General features: G+C 43.0%; 1 protein-coding gene and 1 pseudogene across 2 annotated transcripts in view; one reads left to right on the plus strand and one right to left on the minus strand.

Moving 5' to 3' along the window:
- The window catches only part of OGT (O-linked N-acetylglucosamine (GlcNAc) transferase), a 62415-nt gene extending 60281 nt beyond the window's left edge, over positions 1-2134 (minus strand). For both annotated transcript variants that reach the window (XM_019648028.1, XM_019648027.1), the window contains exon 1: positions 1864-2134. In XM_019648028.1, coding sequence (XP_019503573.1) covers positions 1864-1900 — 37 coding nt within the window. In that variant the 5' untranslated portion in view covers positions 1901-2134. The remainder of the gene's footprint in view (positions 1-1863) is intronic.
- LOC109385571 (suppressor of cytokine signaling 6-like) lies at positions 2097-6514 on the plus strand (annotated as a pseudogene).
- The last annotated feature ends 13145 nt before the right edge of the window (positions 6515-19659 follow it).

The raw sequence follows: 19659 nt of genomic DNA on the forward strand, positions 1-19659 counted from the left end.
ATCGCACTCACGGTGGTTTAACACTAGCATTTTCCAAAGAGCTGACACTGACTAAAGGACTGACGAAGACATTGCAAACAACCCAATATAAACCAAGCAGTTACCTACAACTGCAATGATTTTTACAAAGAATGGGAAAACGCTAAAATATGAAACCATTGGATAAAGTGCTGTGTCTGAGTGACTTCATTCAGATACATAAAAGCTTACCAGGGAACACAACAAACTGCCTAAGTCTCAACTGTAATACTTTAACTTAAACAATGATATGTTATTGGCAATATAACCAGATGGACGGAATGGGAAGCTATGTACCAATTACTTAAACTCTAGCAAGGTCATAGAGGCCAGCTCAAATTTAAGCAGAGCTCCACAATCATTAGAGCTAGCAAGTGACCTGTATACTCAGCAAAGCAAAGTAAATTTCTTGAACAGAATACACAACTGACCACTAATACAAGAGCGGAAAAGACTTGCATGCAAATCTGGGTGACATTGTATCTATCTCTAACAGAAACTGTTACATTTTAGACAAGTCTCTAGAAGCTTCTAACTCATTTTAACACACTGCTTGTCAAAGCCTCTTGTGTATTTTCACCTTTGAAATGACAGCTTCCTCAAAATAACAGCTATAGAAAAGGGCAAGCTAGCACAAATCTGAAATGTTTAAAAATGCCTGGAACGGAGGGGAACGCTAATTATTCATCCCTCAATCAAGGATAAGATACGACTTACTGCACAATGTCCAAAAAACAATAAATAAAACCCTTGACATATCTCAAGTGAGAAACAACCAAAAAAAAACCCTGGAGACCTTAGAACTGCAGCCGAATCCCCCGCCCCGCCCCGATAGCCTCAATAGGCAAAGGCAGCTGAAGGGCACTGCTATGAATTTGGTTGTTTTCTTATTTTTAGTACCAAATGCTCTCGACTGGATTGTCTAAAGGGCAACCGCCTTGCACTTGTGCAGCCACACTCCAGTTGCTTTACAAACTCTTCAAGCAGGAATGAAAACTTAAAAAAATGCACGCCCTGTGAATAAAGAGGTAACTGAGCTCAAGAATGGGGATGGAAGACCCAAGGCGGCGGCGGAGGAATACAGGGAGAAAGTAACACAAAAGCGAGAATCCGGCCGGCAGCGTGGTCCACGCCAAGGCACCGGCACCGGGGTGGTTTCTGCCCAAGGGTAGGAAGTGGACCGCAGGCTGGCAACGTCGCAAGGAAAGGGTGTGGTTCCCCGCGGGAGGGGACGTAGGGCCGGTGGGAAACCCAGGCTGGGGGCAGCGCGGGGGACTGGGCGATGGCAAACAGAAGCCCTGGAAATTTCCCATCTAAATCCTAAACCGAAGGCCAACAAGCCGGGCGCTGCGCAGCAGGCTGCTGCTCAGTAGACCCTCCGGTCGCGGGTACTTGGGGCACCCGGGGAGCACCCCCGCCCCGAAGGCCACAGGAGAACCGAATCGGGCTACGGAGAAAGGGCTGGAGGGGAGGGGATGAGGAGGGGGCGCTGAGCTGAATTAGGGGAGCCAAGGAAGGAAAGTGGAAGGGTAGGGATTCCAACGCAGTCCGTTCCCAGACATTGTAAGAGCGCACGTGTGACAGAAGCGTCCCCAGAGAGTGGAAAGCTAGGACATTTGTGAAATTCAAAAGCAAGAAAGAAAGCAAAAAGCAAGCAAAGAAGAGGAAATGTTTGAGGAGTGGGCGACAGCGGAAAACCCGATCAGATGCTGGTGGGCAGTGGGAGGCTCAGCAATGCCACTGATGTCATGGGGATGGCTTGAGGGAAGGGAGGGAGTGATGAGAGGTAGAGGACGGCGCGAGACCCCAAAGGGGCGTCTGCCGAGGTAGAACGGACACCGGTACCTGTGCTATCGGCCACGTTGCCCACGGAAGACGCCATCTGGAGCTTCTTGAGGGAGGGCGAGAAGGGGGTGATTGGGTCTCGCTGCCGCCACTACTGGCAAGACTTGTTTCTAGAGGTAGTAGTGAGAGGGCAGCAGCTGTACCAGTGCTTCGGCAGGCTCGAGTGGCGGCAGCAGGTACAGGCTTCGAACCTTAAGAGCTCTGGTTGGCCAGCTACCTCTCACGGTCTTGAAATGGCGGCCACGGCTCCTCCGCCGAAACAACACGGGCCGGAACTACTTTCTGTTACAATCAAGTACCAGCGCGGAAGAAGCAAGGTAACCAACGCCACCAACAAAATGACTATAATTAAAGTCTCTGGCTCGTGGGTAACCTTCCGCGCAGGGCCCATTGCGACAAACACGATGGTGTCCAGAGCGCATGCGAGCAGCCCTGTCAACCCGGCTCGCGGTCAGGGCACTGTCTGGGGCAGGAGCGTCCCAAGTTTCTTAACTGTGAGGCGGAAGGTTAAAAAGAAAGCCACACACGTGACCGACACATGTTTGCTAAAGTGGTAGTGTCTATCACCTAGCCAAGAATGTAAATGTTAACATAAATGCCAAAGGCGGCTACAAAAGTTTAATCAACTTTATTCCTACAAAAACCCATAGTTGCAAGGCTGATGGATGGGTCAGTTCTGAGCAAATGTATTCAAATTGGTAATATTTCAAAGACTGAGCTGTTCGAAACGGTGGGGGAAAAGGTTCCAGTTTGAACACGTCTTAGTTCTGACGCCAGCCGTTGATTTAAGCACTTCAACGAAAAGACCGATCCTTTCACAGGGCCAAATGAACCCAAACATTTCAGATTTGGGCCATATAGTCCAAAACTTCAGAATCATTTTGGTATTCATTTGGTTCTGCCCATAGCAGCATTGGGGAAAACGCTTCCTAATTAACTGACATGCTGAGAATTTGCACTTCAAAGGCAGCCATAAAATGTTGGTGATTATTCGTCAAAATCCATGACTTTTTCCTGAGTTAGACTTCATTCCCATCAAATAGTTTTGCACATTGTCACAATCGGTGATTTCGGTTAGCCTAAGGCCACAATGACAAATGAAATTCACTTGCCCACCGCCTACAGAAACCACACCTCTAAATTGAGTCTGAATTGCCTCCACATTCTTGAACAAATCAGCTTTAATGATCCTCCTGCAGTTTCAAGTCCACTGTGCAGACATAGTGTCACGTTGGTATTAATTTAAACCTCATCTCTTGTTCCAGAAAGGTTTAAGGTAGCTTGCCACATCAGCAAGAAATCACTATAAACCAATGGAAGCAATAAGTTGGATCTCTCAGTGCCTTTTTATTTCAAAAAGCCCTTGCAAGAAAACAGGTCAGTGAATTTCTCCAAAACGTTCCTGTTACCTAGCCATTTTACTACATTGAAAAGAAAAACAAAAAAAAAGTCCTTAAGTTCTGCATCAATTTCTTTGAGACAGTTCACAAATTGTTGTTTGTGGATAGGAACACCAAGAAAACTAATAATATTGATACTTTCTTCCATCACTTCCACTACACAAGCTCTCCTGGAAATTGGGCACCAACCTCTTAGATTTCACAGGTAAAAAACCTTTTCCTCCTCTCCTCTCACAAGTTCCCCCCATCTGTGCTGAATAAACTCAACTTTTCAACTTTTAGAATGGACTTCTCAGATTCCACCAGCAGATGTTTCGGCCTTACTGATTAGTGAATTCCAACGAATTAAGTAAAACTGTTTTTGTTGTAAAACACCAGGTCATGTTCCCAGTCAGGCAGGCTAGTTGGTCCAACCACACTTGTGGTCTAACCTTGTGGTCCTTATCCTGAGAGAAGAATCAGAGGACGTTATGATAAATTTTCCTGCTGTGGAAAGCTGGATGGTGGAGCTCACAGTGGTTTAAATAAGGAAAAGTTCCTGTTGGAGTCTCAATAAGCACCTCCAGGTACCTTCTGGGAATAGCATATTTAAATAATGGTTTGAAGGACTAACTAATCGGACAAAAAACACACCTTCTTTGGCCAATTAAGTAATATTTATATCTCTATGTGCAAGGCACTGTGGGGGACACAAAAATGAACAAGATCTTTGCCCTCAAGGAACTTAAAGCCCAATTTAGGTGCACACAAAAAGCCACTCGAGCATAAAACATGAGTGTTGTTTAGGTAACAAAATACATTGCTGTCTATAAATATCTGGGGAGGGAAGAGTGACTTCAGGATGTAGGCGGTTGACAAGGAAGGCCTGGCCTGGGCATTGAAGTGTTAAAGAGAACATTTGTGTGTTCTCTTTAACGACGATTTCTGGGCGGGACTCGGGGGCCGGGCTCCCTTTTACTGCAGGAACTCTAAATTCAGAATCGTCTGAAATAATTATTTTATTATTATTTACAATCCCAAACTTTGACACCCTAATAACACTGGTAGTGGCGTATTCGTTTTCTGTTACTGGTAACAAATTACCGCAGATTTAGCGCTTAAAATAGCACACATTTGGCAGCAGTCGCGGCACGCTGGTTGAGTGAGCGGGTACACGCTCTGGCCGGTGTGGCCGCCGATTCCGCCACTGCTGGAAAAATGGCTCCGAAGGTTAAATGAAGCTGGGAAAATACGTGTGTGTAGCAGCGCAGGCTCTCCAGATGTTTGGGATAACATTCCAGAGAGAGATTGAGCCCCCTGGACTGGGTGGGTAACTGGCAATAAGGAAGAAAATGGGTCTTCCAACCTCCCAGAAATCTCTGAGCTGGAATAAAAGTAAAGAATAAAGGGATTTCATGAGAGTACAACCACCATCACTATCACTAGCCTAGCCGGTGAGTTTGGGAAACGTTACTCCTTATTCGGTGGCTGCTCTGAAAAAGATGTGGCCAGCTGCGACATCAGCAGTGGGGATGAAAAGGGCACAATGATAGATCAAAGCCTAACGGGTTATTTCAAAGGCGGTTTCTGCCAAACAAAAGCAGCCAGGCTAGGGGGGGCACACCCTCTGGGAGCCGCGCCGCCCGGGGACACGCTTTTCTCTCCGGGCGCCAATAGTCCCTACGGAAGGGACCTCGCAGGGCCCAATCAGGTCCACTTCCGTCGCAGTCTTCTCGAGCGTCTGACCCCGTTGGCCTGTTGACCTACAAACTGAGGAGACAAGTATCAAAATGGAGGAGGCAAGAGTCATTGGTTCATTCAAAAACATTCCCACTGTCTTCCGCCTGAAATCGTGTGCTAAGAACACACTCGTCCAGTAGAGATGGAGCGTCTGAGTGGAGACCTGCGCTTCATCTCTACGAGGTGCGCGCTGGCTCTTGGACTTCCGCCTCGAGACTGCGTTTGGCGTTGGGCCCCCAGGTGAGGGCATGTATCCTTGGGAGGCTCCGCCTGCTGCTGTCTGTACAGCTTCTCCCATGGGAGTTTCTGCAGCTCCTTCTCAAAGGGGAGAGAACTCCCTCCACAAGCGGTAATCGGGTAGACCAGGACCTGGCTGTTGCCCCAGAGATCTCTGTGCGTCAGTCAGTGGCTTGTTCATTGGCACCACGGGCATCACATTGCAGAGCCCAAGAGCCAGTCACGATGAGGTCCCTCCCACGCTTGCTATTGCCACTTCCAGAACAGAATAATTAAATCCGCAGTAACGCTAGCACAGACGTCCATGTGGCTGAAAAGATATGCTATCATTTCAATTTTGATCCTGACTCTGCTCCTGGGGTTACAAGAGTTTATGACTCAATGGAAAGTCATGGTCTCGGGTTGTGACAAGCCTTACAGAGGAGCTGAAATATCGTGCGAAATAACGGTGGTACTGGGGACCAATCCCATTGAGAGGCAGAAGGGACCCTAGTAAAAGTGCCAGATTGTTCTTTTCCTGTTCGGGATAGTGCTGATGGCCGTTACCTTTTAAGCTCCAGCTTTCGCTCCCATGGCAAAACACTTCACACTAGAATAGAGCACTCAAACAGGAGGTTTCGATTTTATGAACAACCACATGTGGAAAGACAGTTCGCTGACCTAATTAAACACTCAACCAGGGACTCTGAAATGGAGCCTTTTGTTTTTCAAGGTCTCGGTTGCCTGGATCTGCAATTTACCAATCGAGTATCACCGTTCGTGAAGGTGCGGTCTTTACAAAACCCGTGTCGTTTTATTGTATGTCGGTATAGCAGAATAGACATTTCCCAAACTGCCACCGCCTAACAAAATGAAGGCTAACTGATAGGAGAAGCACTACTGAAACATGAAGAAACCACTTTGGGTTCAAGACAAAAAGAGACTGAAATATAGTTTACAAATTTGCATTGCTATCAAAATCTGCTGCTGCCATAACTTTACGTTTTAGGTGAAAAGAGTAGGTAGTTGAGGGGTGGGGATGAGTGGGCAAGGTGTCTTTTCTTTATTTTTAGTTCTTTAAGGAGGAAAGTCTCGAGGTTTGCGAACTGTGAATTGTCTTCCATCGTGTGCAAAATAATCACAATGTGAGTTTTATCCGATTCTCCTTAATCAATCCCCAAATCCTTTTCTACTATGAACTGTGATTTTCATGCATTAAGAGCATGTTTCATGTGTATTCGACCTTAAAGTACGGTTGATATATAGATGATGTACTACATAATTGTACACCTGAAACCTGTGTAACTTTACTAACCATTGTCACCCCAATAAACTTTAATTAAAAAAATAAAAATAAATTTTAAAAATACAGTTGAATGGAACCTTGAGAATAAAAATTGTTGTCTCTTTAAATGGCCTATTTTCAAAATATACTGTTGAAGAAGCATACCCATGTGACAAAATGCTTAATTTTCATATACACTGAAAATGATTTTTAATCTTACTTTAGAAAGATTGTGAATGATGAATTCACATAACCTTAGCTAATACAGTGCCGATCTATGACATGTCTTTTACAACACCCTTTTCTAAATTATTTTTAAGGCTGTGCTCATATTTTGGCTGTAAAAAGTTGAATTTTTCTGTTGCCTTCATTTTCATGTAGTGGTTTGTATATTTTTTTAAAATGGACTTGCATTTAAAAATCTTAAAGAAATATGTCACCAATTTAGAAATTGTAACCTTTTCTGTCATTAAACTCTGATACAAATTGGCATTACATGTAAAGGCCTACGGAGCTAGAACTATTATTAAAGAAATATTACATGATCTTAGATTTCTATGATAGCAACTCTGTGTTATCTATACTTTCCCTTGGCAAATGCTTTGTCTCAACTTCTTCAGCTTAGTCATTTTCTTGGGTACAACTTGGTTGTACAACTAATTTTCACAAATGGATTGGATTCTTTTGCAACATTAAAGTTTACATGAAGTTTTAGATTTAGATTAAAAAACACTGTTTTGCAATGGATTTATATTTTTCTTTAATGTAGTCACTAGTAAAATGTGCTAGATTTGACCTCCTGCCCTCATAAATACTCTAGTTGAAAAACTGAAAATTGTGAAGCATTGTTAAGAAAAATATTAAAACCCTATCAGTTATATGGAAGTCTTCTTGTCTACCATACATACTTTTTAAAAAGACTTTTCTTTTTAATTTAGCTAAGTCTTGAGTAATTCAGTTATTTTATCCATTAAAATAATTAATCATTTTACTTCTGACTCAGTAGTCATGGGAGGTAGTTATCCCTAAGGTTTTTTTTAGTATTTTGAAAAGCAGAGTGCTTATTCATAGAACAATGCTGTAATGTAGCATTTCGGGAAAACATTTCCAGTTACAGTTTTAATGGAAAATGTTTCTATCTAAAATGAAACATGTAATTTGAGATGCTTCTTTCATTGTCAATTTTCTCTACCCTCATTTAAACACAAGGGTAAAAGTCTTAAGTCAAAGTTATTGGCTTTGTAATTCAAACTTATCTGTATCCCTTTTTCTGAAATTTTTTAAATGTCAGAATTGAGATGTTACCCAAAAAAGGGCACAAAACCATAATATCATGGTACTATATATTTTGGCTTAAAGGGGAAAAGGTACTTAATTTTGGTGGAACATTGATGGTAACTTGTGGAGACTCCTCTTTCATTTTCTGATATGTTTCCATCTAAAAAGATGGACTATGGAGAGTATTATGATAATATAATTTAAGTGTTCACTATAAGCTGTTTGGATTAAGAATTATTAGAGTTGTAAACTTGTTATTCAATTAATGCAAGACATTACTCTTTTGCAAAGCTCTTTATTTTAAAACAATTTAAAATGTATCAGGGGGAGTTAAAATCCTTATGCATCTATAGTAGATGGCAGGCATAGTCAGAGGGCCACTGTACATTAATGATAACTGTCGAAATGACTTCTCCATATTTCTAGAAGCAGTTACATGTACTATTTGTGAAAGCATGGCACACAGAGGTCTCTGAACTGTTCTGGACGCCTTTGCATCCTATGGTACACAGCATGTTCCCCACATTTTCCTCATGTGATGCTGTGGGCATAAGATCTAGCTATTTAGTGTCAAGTTAGGATTATTTTGATTTTCGTCTAAATGTTTTAGAATGTCTATTTTATGTTGTTTTGGAAGAAAAATGTTAATACTCTTGTATTCAGGAAGTCAATTTTTGATGTGCCTTGACATATCCATAATGATATAAAATCCTTTAAAGAAATCCACTGTTAGTACATGATCTGAAATTGCTCGTTTCTTAAAGTGTAGCAATAAAAATAAAAGCATTTGTTAAAGGTTAACTGAATGATACACAGTCTGGCTAAAAATGGAAGGGGAAAAAGAGAAAACTTCATCCTCAAATTTGGTCTAAGTACATTTTGATTGTATTTTAGGATTCTATTGAATGGTGACTTAAATGACATATGGAAAAACCTGTACTTGAATTTTAAATATGTGCATCTAGAAATTTGAGCTGAAAACAGGAAAGCTGTGTCTTTTTGCTGTAATAAATGGATCCAATTTTTTTTTTCTGTCAAATGCTTCATCACAAAACAGGATGGTGGCCAGAGCTATTGTCAGGCTTATTAGGACACCATGACGCATTTTTACAAATAATAAAGCCACAATAAAAAATAATAATTAAAAAAAAGTATTTGGAAATTTCTCTCTCTGTGTCACTCGGTCTAAGAAAAACTGTTCTCTTTCTACTTGGTGCAATAATCTGAAATTTTAGAAGGTCAAAATATTTATCACAGCAAATGATAGAACTAAAAATAGTGTTTAAGGAAACCAGTTACACAGGGCAACCATCCTGCTCTTGAAGAAAATCATTTGCCAAAAGGCTAAATCACTGGCCTGTGTGAAATAAACTAGAAAATGTACATTGTAATTTCAGAACCTGTACTGTTGAAACAGGATAAAAGTTACTAAAATCTTAAATAGGTTATGTACAATGTCTCTGTTAACGCTACAAGTCTAAATGTTTCCTTTTTAAATGCCTTCAGAAATGTCAATTTTAATTATTGTACATTTCATGTTATATGTGAGAGATGTGGCTTTGTGAGTGATTCAAAGCATATTCTATATATTTATATATATTCATATATACAGACAGTGCCAAAAAATGTATACACATTTTAAGAAAGGAAGACTATATTAAAATTGTAATACTCAATATATACTGATAACAAAAGATGAATACAAGTCACGTTTGACTTCGGCAATGACAAGAGATGCTCAGAGTGGTTCCCATCAGCGTCCAGACACTTCTTATTACGGCGAACTGCTGCTTGAGAAACATTTACCAAAGTGTCCATTTGTGTACTTTTTTTGGCACCCCTAGTATATTAAGTCTTAATGCCTCGCCATCAAATGTGAATTCTTAATTTGAAAATCAAATCATATTACCAACAATACACAATTTTGTTAAATAGTCTAATAAGGAACAATTGCCAGTTCCATACATAACTTTAAAATTTCTAAAATAAAGTGTTGGTACATTAGCAATCACAAATTTAGTTGCTTTTAATACTTTTTTAATTTTGTAAAGAAAGTTTTTTGTAAACATCCTTTTTAGTCATCAATCATGACATGGCAAAATGTGCAGTTGCTATTTCTGAAAATTCTTATAGAATTTTGTAAGTGTACATGTTGGGTTAAGGGAATTTTATAGTCATTTTGAAGTGTCATGAAATTAATACTTCCAATCCAGACTGCTGTTGTTTATTTATACTTTTTGTGTATGTTTCAAGTCAGGTGTGCACCATTTGTACTTAGAACCCCACAGAATGAATCATCCCAACTCCATTGGTTGTAATATGTGGTTTGGTTTATAAACCAGTGAGAGTAATTTCTTGCACCTTTCTGGAAATTAATTGTATAAGAATTTATGTATCTGCTTCTAGATACATTGTGTAAGTAAAAATTAACACACACACACACACACACACAAATACACTTATTTCCTCACATTTTCCATGGATCAGGAATCCGGACGCAGGTTAACGAGGTCGTCTGCTTCAGGTCTCACAGGCTAAAATGAAGGTGTCAGCTAGGCTACATGGTCTGAGGCTTAGGGTCCTCTTCCAAACTCATGTGCTTGTGGTAGGAATTCGTTCCTTGAAGCCTTGGACTGAGGTTCCCATATCCTTCATGGCAGTCAGCTGGAGGCCACTCTCAGCTCTAAGAGGCAACCCACATTCCTTGCCATGTGGCCCCCTCCATCTTCAAAGTCAGCAATGGAAAATCTCCCTCACCTCAAAGTCCTCTCATACTTCAAATCTCCCCACAAAGAGCCCAGTCCCTCCCATTCTTTAAAAAATTTTGATTAAAAAAACAACAACACATAGTCACCATCTTAGCCATTTTTAAGTGCACAGTTCAGCAGTATTAAGTCTATACACATTATTGTGCAACATCTCTCCAGAAGTTTCTCATCTTGCAAAAGTGAAACTCTATGTTCATTACACATCTCCCCGCCCCCCAACCAGTGCTAACACCATTCTACTTTCTGTTTCTATAAATATGAGTACTTTAGATACCTCCTATCAGTGGACTCATGCATATTTGTCCTTTTGTGATGGAAGAAGCCATTCCCTTTTTTTAAAAAAGATTTTATTGGGGAACTGGGGGAGGGGAACAACACCGGGGAATCGGGGGAAGGGGAACACACAAGTTGCTGTCCTTTTGTTCTTCAGTCTAGTTGTGGAGGATGTGGCTTCACTGGCCCAAGCTGGCACCATCATTGTGCTCTTCCCTGGCGAGGCAGATAAGTTGCTGGCCTCTGGACGGCTGCTCACAGCGGCTGCTGGCTGCTCACGCTGGCTGCTGGCCACACACGGTAGCCCATGGCAACCCACTGCCACAGGGGCTGCAGCCTACGCCGTCGCCAGTGACTCACAGCAGCCCAGCTCCAGGTTGAGCTGTTGTTCAGCATCTTAGCTGCAGAGGGCAGTGTCACTGGCCCTCATATGTGGGATCCGAGCCGGGGCCCTCTGGCGACCGGAGCCAGCTCTTAACCATCGCGCCACTCGGCCGGCCCGAAGCCATTCCCTTTTGAGAGCTCACCTCATTAGGTCAGCTCACCTACGATAATCTCTATTTCTTAAAGTTAGTTGATTTGGGGCCTTGGTTACATCTACACAATCCCTTCACAGCAGTGCCTAGATTAGTTTTTGACTAGATAGCTGGAAGTAGGTGTGTGTTCATGAGGGGGAGGGGGCGCGAGAATCTTAGGGGCTATGTTAGAATTGCCTACCACAAATGGCAGAGTACCCCTGAACAAGGAGGGAGAGCACTGACTGGTGCCTGTCAGTTTCACACACTGAGTTCGACTTTCATATACCATATCAGCCCTTTCAATTTGCCACATGTACCTCCAGCCAAGAAGGCACTGAAAAAGAATTAAACAGACTGATCCTGTATTGTTCAAGATATCAAATTCTTGCCTCTGATAAACTGGAGGATTTGGGCAAGGGCAACAAAAGCAAGGAAGAAAATTCATCCAAGACCAAAAAGCCTTTGGAAATTGCATCCTCTGCCCCATGTGGTGGTGGGTGGGCAACGTGGAGATGCTGTGATGAGGATCGTAGTGTCAAAGGTCCTCCCAGCTGCTTCTGGGGTGAAGAACTAGGCTATCAAAGTGTACACTGAAAGGATGGACCTACCAGCCTGAAAACAGGTGAAAGGGTGTAGGGCAGCAAGAACACGTGTGACATCCAAGCAGCTCTGGAATTCATCTTCTGCCTGCATTGTCAGTGCTACTCCCCTGGGACTGCCTGGCTGTTTGCAACAGCCCTTCAACTGCTTTCTAGTCTGACCTCACTCTATAATTTTCCACACTTCGCCATAGAAAATCTAAACCACAAATCAGAATTAAGGCAATACTCTGTTTAAAACTCCTCATGGCTGTTTCACAGTCCAACCATGCCTTTTCCCAATCTTTTCTATCTAGAATGGCCATCCCATCTGCCTAGAAAATTCTTATATATCCTTCACTCTCCCCTCCCTAAGATTCTGGAACCAGTCTATGATCTCCCTCTCAAGCCTACTTCCTGGCGCTCATACTAGGGGACCTCATTGTCCATGGAGATGACAGCCAACAACCTCTTGGTCCCTTGACTCTCAATTACCACTTCCCAAAAACATCTTGAGCTTTATTGTGGCTCAGAATCGCTCACCTCCAGCATTTATCCCTCCAGTATTCCATCTTGACCAGTCTCCTCTCCTACCTGCACCCTCAGGTCCTCACCCACTTGACACGTGTTTTGTTTAACTTCATACAGACCCCTTTAGTCCTTTGAGCCCTCCATTTTATCCCAGTCTGTCAGCCCCTCCTGGCTTCTTTCCCTTCCCTTACCAACCTTTCTTAACCCCATGCTTGACCACCTGAACCACTCTGCAATTTGCATTCCTGTCTGCCAAACAAGCTACACAAACCTCTCACCTTGGGTTGGCACTACAAAGCACCCTTCTTCCCTCCTTCACCTGGGTAATTTGCACCTGCTAAAGAAGATCCACAAAACCATGGAAATTAGTGCCACTAGAAATCCATGATCTTCAGCCTCAGCTGGATCCCTTCTACTAAGAACATTACATTCACACCCATCCTTATCTCCATTCCATCTTCCTGTTCAAAGTCCACGTATCCACCTGTGCCCTGAGTGCCATCATTTTCATCCCTTTTCAAATCCCTGATCCATCAATTATCCCTTCTCTCTGATTTCAGTCTGTGGTGCCTTTTCCTCAGCCTTAAACATGCCTGGGTCTCTCCCATGAAAAAAGACAAAACTCTCCCTTATGAAGAAATACAAAGAGGCATTTACAAAATAGTCACGGGGATGTAAAGTACAGCACAGGAAATACAGTCAGTAATACTGTAATAACTATGTGTCAGATGGGTACTAGACTTACTAGGGGGGGTCACTTCATTAATCATTCAATGTAACCACTGTGCTGTTCACCTGAAAACTAATAATACTGAATGTCGGTTGCAGCTGAAAAATAAAAATAATAAATGCTCAGTTCAAAACAAAACAACAACAAGAAATCTAACATTGTACCCCCCAAAAAAACAAGAGCAAAAATACTCTCCCTTGACCCTAAATCTTCATCAGGTGCCAATTTCTCTCCTTACCTTCTCAGCTTCTGCAAATATTAATAGTCTACATTCACTCTCTACTTCCTCAAATCCATTCATGCCAACCTACTGAAAAATGTTTCCATTGAAGTTTCTTTTGGCAAAAGTCACCAAAAGTCTTCTCTATATATTTGACACTGCTAATTGCCTCCCCCTCGAAACGTTCTTGTTCCTAGGTTTCCATCACCTTGAAGTAATTCAGTTTTCTGGTTATTCTGTACTTCACTGACCATTCCTGTTTGTTCTCTTTTTTAAATCTCTTCCTCCTTCCATCACTTAAATGTTAATGTTCCCTAATGTTTTGTCAAAAACTTTGAAGGGTCTGAGATGTTACCCCACTTGCACAGTTATGTACTTTATATGTGTGAATACTAAAGAAACACAAGTGAATTAAAATATAAGCTAAATTTTAAAAAAAGGAACACAAGGCCCCTGGATCAGGGAAAAAAGTTTTTTATTAATACAACCAGATCAACGATCAGAGTAGCACTGCCACTTCGGTCCCCCACACCCAGATTCCCAGATGACGGAATGAAAACTGATAGAAATCTTCTAGGTAAGTGGCAGGTTTCAGCCACAGGTTGAGGGATGGAGAACAATGGATTTTTCTCCATTTCTCTCTGGGGGCGGGACAGCCATCCTGCTGCCTTCTGAAAGGAGAAAGTCCTTGGCTCCTTGGACAGGATGAAAAGAATCCTGGTCCTTACACCACCTTTGTAAAGTTAACGTGTCTTTCCAGGGGCCAGATAAGCTCTGCATCTCCAAGCTTTTACAGCCCAGAGAAGTCTCCAAGGTCTGGGCCTCATCCCTTTTGAAGTCTTAATACCTAGGGATCTATAGCTGCAGTCTTGCCGGCACCTTGGGACTTCCGCCTGGGGATTTATTCCTGGCTGTAACCATTCGGATTGCTTGGGAAGATAAGTTTTGTTATCCGCTTGGATCAGAGTAGTTAACCAGACAAATGGCTACAGATATCACTGTCATGGTATGTGAAAAGTGAAATGTGTCTGGAGGAAGTGAAATCAAACATTGTCTGTCTATACTGTGTACATGCTGGGTCTCAGGTGGCCAGGGCTTTTTACAGGGTGCTGAGAAAGCCAGGGAAGGCTTATTTGCCACACCCAAACTCGTGCTTTGGCCGTCTTCTCATATCTCTGGTCTTCCCTGCCTTAGTCCAGAGCAGGAGCATCAGTCATACCTGTGGCTGCTCTCCTCATTTGCTATGAACAATATCTCTGACAAATCCTTGATTCTAATCCTTCCTCTTTACCCCAATTACCACTTCCCTGGTTCAGGCCCTTGCAATTTTTCTTCCGAACCACTGCAACAGCCTCCTAATAATTAGTCTGCCTGCGTCCAGTCGTGCCCCCTTCCAATCCTAGCCTCCATGCTGTTACTAGAGGGATTTATCTGAAACATAATGCTGTGTCATTCACGTGCTTTATACCTCATTTCCTGCCACTTCCTATTTTGAAATTTGCTATTACAACATGGAACCACTTGTAATTACTCCCTGTGCACGCGCACGCACACATACACACACACATACACACACCCCTTCTATCTCTTGGTTCCATGCCTCTGCTTGTGCTGGTCCCTCTGACTAAAATGACCTTTCTCCTCCTTCACTTGGCCACTTCCTGCATATTTTCCAAACGTCCCCAGGCTATGATGGTGACTCTCCTCCTCATCTCCTTAGTTTCATAATACCTTGCACATATATTTATCACTGTGCGTTCCACGGGCACTGCCATTGCCTACTTAGGTATCTGCCATTCCCACCTAAATTGTGAGCCTCTGAGTGGCAAATCAAATCTCCTCAATGGCATTTAGCATGCACACAATGTTTGATAGCTGATTCATAAACTCACTGACAATTCAAATGTCGCGTGTTGGAAAATGTTTTTCTTTTCTTTTTCTTTTTTTTTAAAGATTTTTTATTGGGGAATTGGGGGAGGGGAACAGTGTTGGGGAATCTGGAAAGGGGAACAGACAAGTTGCTGTCCTTTTGTTCTTCAGTCTAGTTGTGGAGGACGTTGCTTCACTGGCCCATGTTGGTATTATCATTGNTTCTTCAGTCTAGTTGTGGAGGACGTTGCTTCACTGGCCCATGTTGGTATTATCATTGCACTCTTCCCGGGTGAGGCAGATCAGTCGCCGGCCTCAGGACGGCTGCTCACAGCGGCTCTTGGCAGCTCACGAAAGCTCACGCCAGCTGCCGGCCAGCCCCACTGCAGCCTACACTGTCACCGGCGACTCACAGCAGCCCAGCTCCAGGTCAAGCTGTTGTTCACCATCTTGGCTGTAGAGGGTGCAGCGTCACTGGCCCTCATGTGGGATCCAACCCGGGGCCCTGCTGCTCAGAGCTGGCGTCCCAAGCCAACTCCTAACCAACGCGCCACTCGGCCAGCCCAAACCTTTGGTGTTTTTGATCAATGTTTGTTAAAATGTCACTTAATCTAATGTGGTGAGCTGGCATCAATCGAGAGTATACTAAAGGAAAATTTCTTTAAGCCTGCCCATCATCCCATCTTCTGGAACTCTCCTAAAGCAGCTAGTGGTTCCTTCCTCTACACACTTTGTACAGTCCTTTTCTTAATTGAGGTAAAATTCACCTAACATAAAATTAACCATTTTAAAATATACAATTCAGCAGCACATAGTATATTCACAATATTGTGTAACCATCACCTCTATCTAGTTCCCTAACATTTTCATCACCCCAATAGGAAACCACTTTTTGGCTATTGTGAATAGTGCTGCTGTGAACATTTGTGCAGAAGTTTTAGGTTGAATACCTGTTTTCAATTCTTTTGGGTCTATACCTAGGAGTGGAATTACCAGATCATATAGTACTTCTATTTTTTAAAAACTTTTTGTGGAATCATCAAACTGCTTTTCCAGTTTCCATTTTATGTTCCCACCAGCAATGCATCAAGGTTCCCATTTACCCACATCCTCATCAACACTTATTGTCCTTTTTAAAAAAATATAGCCAGTGGGTGTGAGGTGGTATCTCATTTTCACTTTTGTTTTTTTTAAAGATTTTATTGGGGAATTGAGGGAGGGGAACAGTGTTGGGCAATTGGGGGAGGGGAACAACCAAGTTGTTGTCCTTCAATCTTAGTTGTGGAGGGCGAAGCAAGCTCAGCTCCAACTCTAGTACTGCTGCTCAGCTCAAGGTGCCGTGTTCAATCTTAGTTGTGGGTGGGCGTAGCCACCATCCCATGCGGGAGTTGAACCGGCAGCCTTGTTAAGGGTGTGCGCTCTATCCCAAGCCACCCAGGTGGCAGTTTAGCTCAAGGTGCCAAGTTTAGTCTTGAGTTGCGGGCAGGCATAGCCCACCATTCAAACTGGCAGCCTTGTTGTTGGGAGCACGTGCTCGAACCAGCTGAGCCATCCTGCCACCTGTTGGCAGCTCAGGTGCAGCATCGCTGGCCCATGTGGGAATCGAACCAGTGACCTTGTTGCTAAGACATCGCACTCTTGGGCAAGCTCTGAACCAACTGAGCCACTCAGCTGGCACTCATTGTGGTTTTGATTTGCATTTCCCCGATAGTTAATGATGCGGAGCACCTTTTCATGTCTGTTGGCCATTTGTATGTCTTCTTGGGGGAAGTGTGTATTTGAGTCCTTTGTTCATTTATTTCAGTATACTTAATTTTTAGTACAGTTTGAGACAGAATAATTGGGCAGATATTACATAGAGGTCTATATACTGGACCCACCCCACCCACTTTCCCCTCCACATGCAGTTTCCCAGTTAGGTACATCTTGCAATCGTGTGGTACATGTGTGAACAATTTATGAACCACTATTAATACACTATTAGAATCTAATAGTTTATGGTTTACATTAGGGGGTCACTGTTTGTATTGCATATTCTATGGGCGTGGAAAAATGTATAATGACACGTACCCACCATTACAGTATCACAGGATACCTTCACTGTCCTAAAAATCCTGTGCCCCCCACCTCTTCAACATTCCCCTCCTCCTCCCCACAAAACTCTGGAAACTAATGATCTTTTTATTATCTCCGTACATAAGCTTTATTTTTAGAGCAGTTTTATATTTGCCAAACAACTAAGAAGCTTATAGAGTGACCATCGACCCCACACTAGTTTCCCCACTATTATTATAACACCTTACGTTGTTAGTTAATGGACCAACACTGGTGCACCATTATTAGCCAAAGCCCATACTTGCCTCAGATTTCCTTAGTTCTTACCTCTGTCCTTTTTCTGTTCCAGGACCCCATCCAGCACCCCACAGCCCATGTAGTCTTCATGGCTCCTTCTCTCTTCTTGGCTGTGGCAGTTTCTTTGACTTCCCTTGTTTCTGATGACCTTCACAACTCTGAGGAGCGCTGGTCAGGTATTTGTAGACTGTGTCTCAGTGGGGATTTGTCTGTTTTTCTCATGGTTAGACTGGGGTTAGGGGTTGTAGGGAGGAAGCACACAGGTAAAGTGCCATTTTCAGTGCATCCTAGCTATGATACATATTATCAACATGCCATGTCAGTGCTGATGTTGACCGTGATCACCTGACTGAGGTGTGTTTGTCTCTCCATTACAAAGTCACTCTCTTATCACCCTTTTACGCTGCCTTCTCTGGAAGGAAGTCACTGTGCACACCTAACACGGGGATGGCTGAAGGGGCACGGACTCACTCTTGCACATTCCCAAGTTGGCCCAGCCTGCTGCCCAGGACAAATCATGCCAGGCTCACCACCTGTTCTGAGTCCCAGGGCTGTTGTAGAACAGGCTGGGCCTCCTCCTTACCCTGCGCTGACCTTCACCCCTGGGGCCCATGCCTGGCCTCTACTGACTCCTAAAAAAAATCAAATGAGCTTCCTTCCTTCTTGCTTAAAAAAAAGAAAAATATAAAAAGAAATAGAGAGTAATGCTCCACCTCCTGGAGGGAAGAGTAGCTAAATAAATTATTTGGGATTCTTCTGCTTGGGAGATTTGTCTCTTATATTTATTTATCGATGTAGTCGATCAATCACTTATTTATATCAATATGGCATCATAGACATTATTTTATACTTTGCCCACTCTCATTTTTACCTTTTTTTAAAAATGCAATTAACAGCAGTCTGGCATCAACCAACCAACTAATCAATAATAATAGGGCGGTTCACTTGACAATATAGCACATTGTTCCTGACACTGGGGACTCTTTCCTGGGACCTTAAGGATGTTTTCCTTCGTATCAGAGGCAATGATGGCTCTCTGTAAGTATTTATGATCTTCTCCCCTGAGGTACAGATAAAAGGGATTGGGGAGTGCTCCCCTAGGCTGGTCAATGAAATGAGGACTTACCAGACTGGATGGAGAAAATACTTTGAAGGCTGTATCAGAGTTCACCCAGAAAGACAGGAGCAGTAGAGGAAATATATATTAAGATATTTATTTCAAGAAATAGGCTTACATAGTTCTGGGACTGGCTAGGCAAGTCCAAAATCCATAGGGCAGTCTGTGTGGAAGGGCAGGCCGGAACTGCCATTCACAGGAGGAATTTCTTCTTCGTCAGGGAAGCCTCAGCTCTGCTCTTAATGTCTTTCACCTGATTGAGTCAGGCCCACCCAGATTACCTGCAATAGTTTCCCTCACTTAAAGTCAACTGCTTACAGGGCTTTAATGACATCTACAAATACCTGCATAGGAACACCAAGATTAGACTTAATAATGAAACTGTAGCCTAGTCAAGTGGAGACATCAAATGACTGTCACAAAGGAGGAGAAAGGGGGAGAGGAGGAGGAGAACAAAGGAGAAGGGAAAGGAAAATAAAGAGGGGAAGGAGGAGAAAGAGAAAGAAGTGTAGGAAAAAGAGACAAAGGACAAGGAAGATGCCAGGAGGTCAGCAGAAGGTTTCCATAACAGAGGTTATGATGAGAAGTAGGATGTGAAAAGAAAAACAAAATGAGCTAGACGCATTACACCACAGATACAAAGCATTCTCTGCAAAGGATTCATACAGACCAACTAGACAACATGTTTCGTCGTAAATGCACAGAAGAAGAGGAAGGATTCTGTAAGTTGAAACAAAAAGAAGTGGAAACAGTTGCCCTTGACAGCAGCAGCAAACATCAATGGCTTGCTGCCACGGTGCTCAAGGGATCACTGGACAGCGCCTCCTCATGGCCAATAAAAAATCAGTGCCGGGCCGGCCGAGTGGCATGTTGGTTAAGAACTGGTTTGGGACGCCAGAGAGCCCTGGTTCGGATCCCACATATGAGGGCCAGTGACACTGC

The sequence above is a fragment of the Hipposideros armiger genome, unplaced genomic scaffold (genome assembly GCF_001890085.2).
Source record: "Hipposideros armiger isolate ML-2016 unplaced genomic scaffold, ASM189008v1 scaffold_119, whole genome shotgun sequence".
Lineage (NCBI taxonomy): Eukaryota > Metazoa > Chordata > Mammalia > Chiroptera > Hipposideridae > Hipposideros > Hipposideros armiger.